This window comes from Oxyura jamaicensis, chromosome 5 (assembly GCF_011077185.1).
Source record: "Oxyura jamaicensis isolate SHBP4307 breed ruddy duck chromosome 5, BPBGC_Ojam_1.0, whole genome shotgun sequence".
Classification (NCBI taxonomy): Eukaryota; Metazoa; Chordata; class Aves; order Anseriformes; family Anatidae; genus Oxyura; species Oxyura jamaicensis.
Window position 1 is genome coordinate 52155968 of NC_048897.1, and position 11651 is coordinate 52167618.

Genomic DNA, 11651 nt, shown 5'->3' on the forward strand with positions numbered 1-11651 from the left:
CACCGCCCCCCGCGCCCACGTCGCCGCCCGCCATAGGGCGCCCGGCCGGGCCCGCCGCCGGAGCCTCCTCATTGGCCGCCGCCGGCGCCATTTGCTGAGCTGCTTCCGTCGGGAGGCGGCACCGGCACCTCCGGGGGCACCGGGAACCGAAGGCGCGCGGCGCGGGGGTCCCCGTGCCCAACGCCCCCGGGGAGTTTGGGACGTTGAGGAGCAGCCCCGGGACACCCCGGTCCTGGGACGCCCCGGTCCTAGGATGCCCCATCCCGGTCCTGGTATGCCCCGGTCCTGGACGCCCCCGTCTGGGACACCCCCGCCATGCCCCCCCGGGAGCCCCGGCTAAAGCACAAGGACACGGACAGCGGGAGGGTTGAAGCTCAGCACCTTTTTATTCCAAGCACAGAAATCCCGGTGGCGGCGGGGCAGTGCTCCCTCCCTGCCAGGCTGACACCTGCAGGGTGCAGCCGCTGCTCTGCGGCACCAAACCGGGCGGGAGGGGAGCTTTGAACCGGGCAGGGGGCGAGCACCGAGCCCCCCGGCACGGGGCAGAGCTCCCAGGCGAGCCCCTGCCCCGTCAGTAGTCGCAGCTGCTCTGCAGGTAGGTGTCATCCAGGAACTCGGAATAGCAGTCTAGGGAGCAGAAGTAGCAGACGATGGGCGCTTCCGTGCCTCCCATGTTGTCCACCAGGACCACGGTGTGAGCGACGTGGTGCAGGTTCATGGTCACCGTGATCTGGATGAAGCTGCTCAGGCAGGCGCCTCCGCACTGGCACGTCTTGGCCACCTCCAGGTCTTCGCAGAGGTGAGAGGGAAGGAGATGGCAACCGTAAGGGAGTCTGTTGGGCGAGAGAAGAGTGAATTCACTGCACGATTAACCGCCTCCAACAGCGACACGCCGTATGCGGCGGTCAGAAAAACCTTGCCCAGATCTAACATGCGCAACCATGTCCCTGACCCCTGCGTACCGCGGGTCCGACCTCCGGAATACGCTGCAATGAGCCCTATGTACCCGCACCGCGAGCCTTTGTACGGCAGCACCGCGCTGCGGACGATGAATTCAGGTTCTCCTGCGTACTGCTCTTTTCCTCCATCGTGTCAGTGGCATTTGCTGACAAGAACGGGAATCGCTTCTGTTTAAATCCGCAGCCGAGTGGCAGTGTTTGGGGTACAACGCGAGGAATTTCCCTGCAGTGCTTTGTTACCTGCCAGCTGTGGAAACCACCGGTGCCCAGCTGTCACTCGAGACTCGCCGAACAGGAGTGACTCACACCCAGCCTACACCTACACATCCCCAGTGCCTTCTCCATGCCGTCACTCGCATAGCTGAGGCTCCTGTGGTTCTGTTTTTGTCACCATCTCAATTTCAGGACTTCCTTTTCTCTGCTCAGGACGTACATAATCCCAGCTCTGGTGCTCGCCCAGAATGCCACTATGAGGATTGATTTCCAAGCATTTGTTTTTGTGATTTTCTTCCCTCCACAGGGTTTTTACAGCCTATCATCACTCCCATTTCTTGTTCTTCGTTAGTGGCAGGCAAGGTCTGGGGCGTTTGTGTGTGTGTGTGTGTAACCCCTTACCCTCAGCAAGTCCATTACATCCAAGAACCCCCTGGAGCGAGTGCCCCAAACCACCCTCCTGACCCCAGGTGCTACTCTGCAGGGATGCCTGCAAGCTTTGCTATCAGTGGGTGGCTGCAGCGCCAGCCCTGCTCCCACCAGCGCTGTCACCCGATGACCACGGGCTCATGGGCAAGGGGAGCCGCTCGTCTTAGTGAGACTCCCGGAGCAGAAAGCAGGAATTGCAAAACCGCTGCCGTTTATATAAAGGCGTGGAGTTTGCACTCTGTTTACATCACCAAGGTCAGGAGTGTGTGAGATTTGCACCTGAGCGCTCGGTTGCTCAGCTCATTTCCAGGGTGTGCCCTGCATGCCTGTGGACACCTTTAGCACTGACCTGTGAGCAATTAACCTGGGATCGTGGGGCACTCCCCATCCCCAAGGCAGGAATTGGCAAGGAACGCAATTACGAGGACTTCCCGGCTGTCTCGCACCACCTTTCCGTACCCATGACTCTCCTTCCATCTTCTTGCTCCCTTTTCCACCCAGAAAAACAAGGTGGGAGTAGCACCAGATGGTACCGGAAGAGTCACAGGCAGAGGCACGTGGGCAGAGCTGTGCGAGCGGTGTGAGGGGAGAGGAGAAAACGCTGTCACAAGCAGCAGCCTGACGAGGATGACGCTGACCTGGTGTTAAATAGCTTTAAAACTACCTCCCAACTGGGCTCCTCTGCCTAAGACGTCCTCGCTCCGGCGCCGACGGGAACGAACAGCTCGAGGAAAGGGAAGGCAGGAGGAGGCTGCGGCAGTAACGCCAGCTCCAGGACGAGGCCCAGGCGTTGAGCAGCCGTCCTGCAGCACCTTCCTGACACCTCTCAGCTCGCGCCGGGCACCACTCGAAGCAGCCTGATCCACGTCTGTAGCTCCACGGTGTGTGGTGGAGGGCAGCTCTTGCCAGCACCGATCCCACACGGGAAGGGGCAGCTACAGGCTCACAGACCTCTCACGGGGCTCTGGTGTGCTTCAGTGTCAGCAGATGAAGGGCAACCGTGTTGGAGAGCACTTTCCAAGCTAGAGATCCTTCCATGAGCTTTTCCCATGGTTGGACAAGAATATCCCCTAACGGTGCCCCCACTTTGTGGATAAAAACCATCTCAAGCTACAGCTTTCCCCAAATGCTTCCAAGTCACCGCTTTACTACAGGAACCCACGTTATCCTTTATGGTAACGGGATTAAACTGCAAGTGGGATTCAAAGCAACTCTAACTTCATGAAGAGCAGTTGCCACTAACAGGAAAAAACAAATCAGAAGTTAGACTTGGCAGCTTTGAGACAGAGCAGGTGAGACGCGTGCCCACCATGCTCCTCTTACCTGTAATTTAGGGTCGCTCTCGCAGCACACTCTAATAAAGTCAATGGTATTTTCAGCTGTATGTTGGGAACAAGAGGATTAGGCTGTTCAAAAGGATTCCCAAAGAGATCCAAGTTCTCAAGACAGAGTTTCCTAAAATCACTGGGCAAGAAAGGAAGTTTGTTCCGAGCTGCCGACAGAAAGCGCAGATGATCTAACCGGCCAATCTTGAACGGCAGCCGAATCAGCTCATTGTCATCAAGCTTCAAATTAACAAGTTCTCGCAGCTGGCAGAACTGAATGGGAAGTGCTTTAATTTTGTTTTGGCTGAGGTCCAAGAACTGGAGAGATTTCTGAAGGGTGGAGTTGCACAGGGCACTGCTGAAGGACTCCAGGTGATTGTCGTGCAAATTGAGCTCCTGAAGGAAGACCAGGTCACCGATGGTAGCGGGCAGCTGCTTAATGTGGTTATGGCTGAGGTCGAGTTTTCGGAGCTTCTTCAGGCAAAGCACACGTGTGTCGATCCGAGCAAGTTTGCAGTACGAGGTCTGGAGGTGTTCGAGGGAATAAGGGAAGTTCTTGGTGAGCGGATAGTCCCTCTTGGAAGTTATGATCATTTTTGTTTTAGGCTTTTCAACTTCTGAAGTCTTCGCTGGTACCAGAGCTGAGAGCGGGAGCGCGCTGACGTTGGTCCCTTGGTGAGCCAGTCTCACAGCTGAAAGGAAATTCTTCAAATTGCTGGCATTTGCCTACAGAAAAACACAAGCACAGTATTCCGAGTTTATTATTCTTGCACTTATCTGTACTACAACTTTCTGAACTATTTTGTACACGTATCAGGAGATACTAACTCAGCAGGGCAGCAAAACTGGAAAGGGAAACAATTCAGGCTTGTTCGGTTCCTGTGCTGTTTGCAGATTTAAGACCAAACGCCACGCAGTTTGAACGAGAAGTTAGGACCTCCCTGAATAATCCAGATCGAACAATCCCTCAGAAAAGGAACAAAGCACAGACCTCACAGCTGAATGTACAGTACAGAAAAAGAGCCCGACGCGCTGTGATGTTCCCAACCTGCAACGCGACAAAAGGAAAACACACAGAGGCAAAGCACAGACCTAAATCCTGAAGCATTTCCTTCTGAAAGCCGCTACGGGTGGAAGCTGAGGTTGAATTTGATGTAAAGCAAGGTGGAAAGCTTCACGGCAGGTTAAGCGAATGCTTCTGGCCACAGGCAGCGCTGCTTGGCTGTGCCAGCATCAAAGGAGAGGATGATTATTGGCAGCCTTTTTGCAAGTAAGAGAGCAGCTGTGCTTTAGGTGGGACATTATAAAATGCCAGTAAGGACACACAGCCAAATTAGTGCAGTATCTGATAAGCTCTGTTTTAAACAGACCAGCAACGCTGTGATACATTTGTTGCACTGCTATCATCGGCTTTTAGGAACGCTAGGTGAACAAACATTTGAGTTCTCTAGCAAGTCTCTTCTCCAGCCAGCACGCAGCTGATGGACATTAAGCTACACAGGAAATTCTAAAATAAAAAAAAAAAAGCATGTGTATGACCCCAGCTCATCTCATTCTCAGCAGGAAAGAACAAACGTGTGAGTTTGTTCTTGGAAAACATCTTGGAAACGTCCCAGCTGCAACTTGGGGCCTTGAGACCCCACCTGTGCACCCAAAGTCTGCTCCCTTCACGCTGAATTCAGGGTGCAGCACAACAGAGCGATGATCCCGGAGACTTCCAGATGTTCGTGCGATACAAATGAAGGCAAAAAAGGTCAAACGCATTTGACTGCATCGCTAACCTAATTATTGGTCTTCTTAATCATCCCATGCACATCTGTTCTCTTAACTCCTGGTGTGAAATCCTCCAGAGATGGGGAAATTGCACAGCAAAAGCCTTTGTCACCCAGGACTGCCCACACCCGTTATCTCAGAGCTAAAACATTTGGCTCTGACTGCCCCTAATTGCAGGCACCTTCGTCATGTTTCCAAGCAGCTAAATACATTTGAAAGTAAGGAGAAGAGGTCCTCCAGGTCTGCAGAGAGCCAAGTAAAATTATGTGTTAGAATGAAGCTGCAGGCAATAACTCTTTGCTCTTGAAGCGTGAGACACGACAGATACCTGTCTTTTGTAGCCAAATGCTCTAGGATGTCTAGAATAAGTTTACACCATTAACGTGACTTGAAAATAAGAGCACTTTGTGTTCCAGATCCTTAAATTTCCACTGTAATGCCTACATGAAGGTAGTGTAAACCTGTAAGAATATGTTGAGAAAAATTTTAAGACAAATATGTGGAAAAAAAATAAGAATTAGCTGGAAGCGTTCAGGAAGCAATTTTCTGCCACAAGTCTGAACTCTTGACCACAGAAAAGGCGTTGGAAAACTAAATTAATTTGAGTCCAGAGTTAGAGGAAAGATGACGAGGCAATGTGAGATTACACAGATTTCACACCTTGCTTGCAGCGCAGCAGGCACAGGCTTGCTGCAGGGAAAAACAAACAAACAAACCAACGCAGCACGGTGACTTTAGTAGTTTTGCTCCGGGGTTAAATGCTCCGGACTGATGTTTCTCAACTTAGTTTTTGATGGGGCTGAACACAGCAAATCACACCACCTGGCAGAGCACAGAGTGCGGGTTATCCGTAGCTGTATGCAGTCGGCACAGTCGTACCTGGGAATGTCTTGTTCTACAAAGCTTTTCTCTGTCTTGAGAGCTCAGAAGCCTTTCTGTAATAAAATCGTGAAAGACTAACAGAAATAGAAAAATAATCATCTTAAATTGGGTTTCCAGAATCAGAGCATTTAAGGAGGGACATACAGAAGAATTTAGTGTATTTTTTCTGGAGCTTGACAGTATGAGCGTGAGCCTTGCGTACAACATGGGAAGCGAGGCTCTAGGTCAAAATTTCAGCTCCTGCTTCATTAGATTCTGCGGAGACATTCTTTCCAGCCTAACAACATCATTATCATAAAGAAAACAACAGGTTTAGTTCTTAATGAAACCATTCCCTGCACTGGCACGCGGTTTTCTTACAGGCCCTATAAATGCTCTATGTCAGGTCTTGCAGCACGAAGACACGGCCCTTCTCCTCTCTAGTTTTATAGCACTACAGATCCTCTCACACCAGGCCTGCTGTGGTACCTTTGTTCTGAGAAACTTTCCAACTTTTCACACCCCAGTAGAAACGCACAGAGGATGTAAAACAAGAATGTTTTAGATCTAATGCAATGTACATGACTTTTTTTTTTTTGCTGCACACGTTTGCTTCTGATGAGAAAAAAATATTTTTATTGAATTTAGATAAGTACTGCTTGTATTTGACCCTGCGATGTGAACCACTCTCCTCATCAGACCGAGGCCGCTTTCAGTACCACCACGGCCTTCACTCCCACACAAAGTAATTCCAGATCATACCACCATGCCTCTTGCTGCCACATCTCCGGCTACCACCACTATACTCAGACTTAAATTCACTTGTTGGTCTTAATTCCAGTAAAACAAGTGCTTTTTCTTTCTTGCTGGGTCCTATTTTTCTTTCCAGGAAGCCACGGTCATGAGCACGGACTCATTTACCTGGTTTCTCAGGCAGACACTGCAGCCTTCCCCGAACTCTGCTCAGCTCTGGCAAGACTGAGGGCAGCGCCTGCTGGAGCCGCAGTTTGGACAGACCCCATGCCTCTCACCTCAGCCCCTCTGAGAAAACAGTTTACTTGGGAGAAAGAAGCTTTATCAGTGATGGTTACTGCTGTTGAGCACAACACCATGAAGTTATTGACTGATCTCCTTCAGGTCAAAGAATCACAGCTGAAACAGAAAGCCAGAATGATTTTCCAAGTAATAAATCAATACTTTTTGCTTTTATTTACACAGCCTAAATCCAAGGTTTTGAAACTCTGAGCTGCTTTCCTTTCCTACAACAAGGCTAATAAAGATTAGCGGAACAGCTACATAAACAACAGCACAGATACTAAATGCTAACGTGGTGTTTTTTGGGGGTGGGTTCAGCATTAATAAAAACATGTTTACATCTTCCAGGTGCCCCTTGAACCACCTGTGGACATGTCGGTGAGTTCTGCTTTCGGCTAGGCAATAAAGCCTGACGGTGACCGTGCTGCTGACCGTGTCCCAGCTTAGGAACGGCAGCGGGCACGCCGCGTGCCCCCAGCATGAGCACGTTCCCCAGTTTTTAATCAGAAATGCTTGAGCAATGCCCCGCTTCACAGGACCTGCAGCCAGAGCCCAAGAAGCGGGATGAGGCAGGTGAAAAGTTTCTCTCAAAATAAAGGCATGAGAACAAATAGGCATGAGAACAAATACGAAGAGAGGCCTTTCCTGCGCCTCCGGTTTCTCCCACAGGGGCAGAAGGAAGGAGGATGAGGCCAGGGGCCAGCTTCCAAGGGCTGGGGGCCCTGTGCAGCCCCTTCTGCCCCGGCCAGGTCCGCGGGCTGTGTCCGTCCCGCACCCACCTTGCTGAGGCAGATATCCACGGCGGGCTCCCGGAGGCGCACGGTGGCCTTGCCCTCCTCCACGAAGCGGGTGAAGAACTGCTCGATGTTCTCCTGCACCTGTGAGGGGGGGACACACAGCGGGAGCTCAGCGGCGGGACGAGGGAAGGAACCGAGGGGAAGGGACCGAGGGGAGCCGTCCCCGGGCTGTCCCCCCGAGCCCCGCACCTTGTAGCGAGCGCCGCCCCGGTCCCTCGCCGTGCACACCATGAGGTACACGGAGCCGCCCCGAGCCCCGCCGGGCGGGCGGCCGAGGGACAGCAGCGCCCTGGTGCCGCGGCCGCGGCCCCGCAGCCCGCAGGAGGGCAGGAGCCGGCTGACCACCTCCACCTCGCACTGCAGCCGCATCGCCGCCGTCCTGCCGGCCCTGGGGAGAGCGGGCGGAAGGGCTCTCGGGCGGGAAGGGAAAGGAAAGGAAGGGAGGGACGGGAGGGCGGCGTTACCGGCACGGCAGAGGCACCGGGAGCGGGCGCCGCCTGCGGCTGGCGGCCGGAGCGGCCGGGGTGAGGGGGGACGCGGGGAGGTGAGGGGAAGGGGGGGTGGGGGGGCGGGGGGGGGGGGGGGGGGGGGAGGGGACGGGGAGGGAACTGGGGGCGTGGAGGGTGTGAGGGGACGTGGAGGGGACACGGAAGGAACTGAGGAGTGCGAGGGGGCACGGGGGAGCTGGGTTCGTAGTGAGTGTGATGGGACGCGGATGGAGCAGGGGACGTGGTGGGTGTGAGGTGAGACAGGACTGAGGACATGGCAGGTGTGAGGAGGTGCAGAGGAGCTGGGGGACAGTGGGTGTGAGGGGACACGGAGGGAAATGGGGACAGAATGGGTGTGAGGGGACATGGAGGGAGCTGGGGACATGGTGTGAGGGGACACAGCATAGGGAACGGAGGACATGCAGGGTGTGAGGGGCCTCGGGGGGAGCTGGGGACATGGTAGGTGTGAGGGGTCATTGAGGGGACATGGAAGGAACTGAGGAGCGTGAGGGGACACTAGGGAGCTGGGTTCGTAGTGGGTGTGATGGGACGTGGATGGAGCAGGGGACGTGGCGGGTGTGAGGTGAGACGGGACTGAGGACATTGCACGTGAGGAGGTGCGGAGGAACTGGGGACACGGTGAGTGTGAGGGGACGTGGAGGGGACTGAGGACATGATGGGTGTAAGGGCAGATGGGAAGATGGGGATGTGGCGGTTGCGAGGGGACATTAAGGAGCTGAGGACACAGGTGTGAGGCAACATGCTCCATAGATTACTGCCCTGTAGTGACAGCAGAGACATCCCCCACCAACAAAGTGGAGGAACAGAGAACTTCCTCCTGGCTTCCTCCCCCAGCCTGGGGTCTGAGGCTGTCCGGAGGCACTCAGGTGCCCGCAGAGCCCAGCTGTAGGAGCTGGGCAGCCAGGCTACCGCCTGCCACCTGCGCTCTGGTGGCGGCTCCGGCTTCCTAAACAACAGGAGACTCGTGATTAATTTCTGCCGAAGGATTTTTTTTTTCCCTCAGATTAACACAATTCGCCAACCGCAGGAGGCGCTGCGGAGCGCTGCGGTTGGCAGTGCCATGTCCACGCACGTCCAGCAGGAGGCGGTGCGGGCGCCGGTGCTCGGGGGGCTTCTGGCAGCTTTCGGGGGGCTCCTGAGGCAAAATATTGCCCGGGGGGGCGGCAAAAGGGAACCCGCGTCTCACTGTGTTGCCCAGGCTACGCTGCAGTGGCTATTCACAGGCGCGATCCCGCTACTGACCGGCACGGGAGTTTTGACCTGCTCCGTTTCCGACCTGGGCCGGTTCACCCCTCCTTAGGCAACCTGGTGTGCCCCGGCTCCCCGGGGCTCACCATATTGATGCCGGCCTTAGCGCGGACGCCCGCTCGGCATAGCGCACTGCAGCCCAGAACTCCTGGGCTCAAGCGATCCGGCGGGCTCAGCCTCCCGAGCAGCTGGGACCACAGGCGTGCGCCACCGCGCCCGGCCACCGCTGCCCCGCGCCGCCGCTACTCCACTCCTCCCTGCCGCTGACGTCACGCCCCGGAGGGGAGGGGGGGAGGAGCGGGGTGCTCTCCGCGCAGGCGCCGCCGCCATTTCGTGAGGGGAGGGGGGGAGTGGAGGGGGGGGGGAGGAGGCGCGGGGCACGCCGGGAAGGCGGCGCGGCGTTGATTAGCGCAGGCGCCCGCCGCCATCTTCCTCTGTCAGCCGGGCGCGCAGCGGGCAGCATGGGGCACCAGCAGCTCTACTGGAGCCACCCCAGGAAGTTCGGGCAGGGATCGCGGTCCTGGTCAGAATGCGTCCGCGGGTGGTTGGGGTCTTCGGGCGCCCCTATCCGCCTCCCTCCTTCCCTTCCTCCCCGCCCTCCGCCGCCATTACGCGCCCTGACCGCTCTCTTTTCTCCTCACAGCCGCGTGTGCTCCAACCGCCACGGCCTGATCCGTAAATACGGGCTGAACATGTGCCGGCAGTGCTTCCGCCAGTACGCCAAGGATATCGGCTTCATCAAGGTGAGCGCTGGGGCTGGGCGGAGAGGGAAAGGTGTGCCTTTTCCTGCTGATGCCTCACGCCTTTCTTGTCCTCTCGTAGCTGGATTGAGCGCTGGGAGGATGAGGCTGTCGCCAGATGCTCCTGCGGCTGACCCGGGCCTCCCTGATCCACCTGCGGCATCTCAGCGCAGCTTTACTCAATAAATGGTTTCCCTGCCCAACTGATGTGTGTACTCGATTTCTGTAACAGTTCTAATGTCTTGTGTTCTGTTACCGTGTCTCTTCTGGAGGAGTGGGTGCTGTACTGGGGACAGGCCTTGTATGATCCTGCACTGGTGTCCTGACTTGTACCCACACAGAACCATGTGGTCTTAAGAGTGCTGATGCTCCTGCCTCTGAGCCCTGAGGCAGCAGCCTGCCTGCTCTTAGCTGCTTAGTGACTCCCTCTGTCATTTTACTCCTAAATCCATATGCTCTTTGGGTAGTGCACCACTGGTTTGGGTTGGTACATTTGTCCTCTTACATGTAACATGAATCCTTACGTTTCCCCCATCTAGTTTGGAGGTGGAGGGGCATCCTCATGTCATGCGAATGCCACTGACTGTGCCAGAAACCTGTCCTGTCTTGTGGCTCACAATGATGTTTGGTGAGGGTTGGGTACCCTTCTCTACATACAATTTGCCTCTGCTCAGACAAATTTGCAAGTTGAGCTGTGGTGTGGCCACTTAAAATGACCGGTGAGTGAGTGAAAGGTCCGGCAGGCTGCTGGCAGCACCACCGGAGTTCCTGGGGTGAGAGGCTGGCACGCTGTGCCTGAAGGGCTCACGATTCAGTACTGTGGTGCGGAGCTGTGGCTTCCTGCCTGAGTGCTACCATCATAAAAGGCCTAAAGCTTCAGGGTGTGGGAAGCAGTGGGGAATTAGCAGTTACCATCAGAACAGCAGAGGGGTAACGATGTGTGGATCTTGAGCCAGAAGCAGCCTTTGGGTAGGGCAGTTATTTGCTGGGCTGAGGCCTGTGAGAGATGTGCTGGATAGCGTGAACGTCCTCACACTGAATTAAGGAGCTGTATTAATAGGGGCTTATTTATGGTTGGAACCACGCATCTTTTGCTTCATCTCGTGTGTCTGAAGTGTCCAGCCACCTGAAGGTTCTGGTATCGAGGGGCTGAAGAGTTGGGCTAAGGAGCTCTCAGGCATGTCAGAGGCCTGGAGTTACGCCTTCTATTTACGGGGATTAAAAGTGCCTGTTGGGGTTGTCCTATGCAAGCTGTTTTCTCTTGTTTATCCGTCACTCCTGAAGTTACTTTGCATGAGATTACTGACCAGTCAAGTCCAATTATACCTGAAATGGCAAATGGATGCCTTCCTACTGCGTTAGTTTGGGAATCTTGCCTTTTTTTTAGTCTAGTGGCTATTAAATGACACAGAACAAAGTGGGATAGTGTTGGGGGGGGAGTAGGAACAAATTCTAGTGTGTTAAACATTCCTTGTGTTAAAGCCTCACTGCTGAGGTGCACAGGGCAGTGTACTCAGATCCTTATCCCCTGCGAGTACCTCGGAGCTGAAGCGTGGCTGCGTCCTGTCACAGCTCCTCTTCAGGTTTCTGCAGTGATGGAAGCACGGAGGAATCGGATAGATGCCACGGGCGTGAGCTCAGCACGGACCTGCCAAGCAAACAGGCGTGCCTGGTGTCACAGCGGGTGGCCTTTGGTGAGCTTTAATGTCAAACTTCCCCTGAGGAACCTGCGGGAAGCTGCGCAGGGGTCTGAGGTGTGTTT

At 55.0% G+C, this 11651-nt stretch overlaps 3 protein-coding genes and 1 long non-coding RNA gene across 4 annotated transcripts in view; 2 read left to right on the top strand and 2 right to left on the bottom strand.

Moving 5' to 3' along the window:
• MGAT2 (alpha-1,6-mannosyl-glycoprotein 2-beta-N-acetylglucosaminyltransferase) overlaps window positions 1–94 on the bottom strand; it is a 2397-nt gene extending 2303 nt beyond the window's left edge. Inside the window, exon 1 of the mRNA XM_035328027.1 lies at window positions 75–94. Within this exon, the coding sequence (XP_035183918.1) occupies window positions 75–91 (17 nt within the window). The 5' untranslated portion in view covers window positions 92–94. The remainder of the gene's footprint in view (window positions 1–74) is intronic.
• Window positions 95–505: 411 nt separating this feature from the next.
• LRR1 (leucine rich repeat protein 1) lies at window positions 506–7834 on the bottom strand. The gene is made up of 4 exons (XM_035328028.1): window positions 7582–7834; window positions 7375–7473; window positions 2925–3652; window positions 506–833 (listed from the first exon to the last, which is right to left on the bottom strand). The coding sequence occupies exons 1-4, from the start codon at window positions 7759–7761 to the stop codon at window positions 572–574; spliced, it is 1269 nt and encodes a 422-aa protein (XP_035183919.1). The 5' UTR covers window positions 7762–7834; the 3' UTR covers window positions 506–571.
• On the top strand, window positions 1726–2775 carry LOC118168007. The gene is made up of 2 exons (XR_004751325.1): window positions 1726–2293; window positions 2397–2775. It is a non-coding gene; the product is annotated as an uncharacterized LOC118168007 (long non-coding RNA).
• Window positions 7835–9512: 1678 nt separating the features above from the next.
• On the top strand, window positions 9513–10096 carry RPS29 (ribosomal protein S29). Its single transcript, XM_035328034.1, has 3 exons — window positions 9513–9672; window positions 9793–9892; window positions 9972–10096. The coding sequence occupies exons 1-3, from the start codon at window positions 9611–9613 to the stop codon at window positions 9978–9980; spliced, it is 171 nt and encodes a 56-aa protein (XP_035183925.1). The 5' UTR covers window positions 9513–9610; the 3' UTR covers window positions 9981–10096.
• Window positions 10097–11651: the final 1555 nt, after the last annotated feature.

Bases quoted from the DNA above. Each gene is read 5' to 3' on its own strand.
- LRR1 (XM_035328028.1), bottom strand. From the start codon at position 7,761: ATGCGGCTGCAGTGCGAGGTGGAGGTGGTCAGCCGGCTCCTGCCCTCC. The intron at 3,653-7,374 runs GTGGGTGCGGGA...GTTTTTCTGTAG, and splicing joins TGGATATCTGCCTCAGCAAG to GCAAATGCCAGCAATTTGAA. The intron at 834-2,924 runs GTAAGAGGAGCA...CTCGCCCAACAG, and splicing joins AGAGCGACCCTAAATTACAG to ACTCCCTTACGGTTGCCATC.
- RPS29 (XM_035328034.1), top strand. From the start codon at position 9,611: ATGGGGCACCAGCAGCTCTACTGGAGCCACCCCAGGAAGTTCGGGCAG. The intron at 9,673-9,792 runs GTCAGAATGCGT...TTCTCCTCACAG, and splicing joins GGGCAGGGATCGCGGTCCTG to CCGCGTGTGCTCCAACCGCC.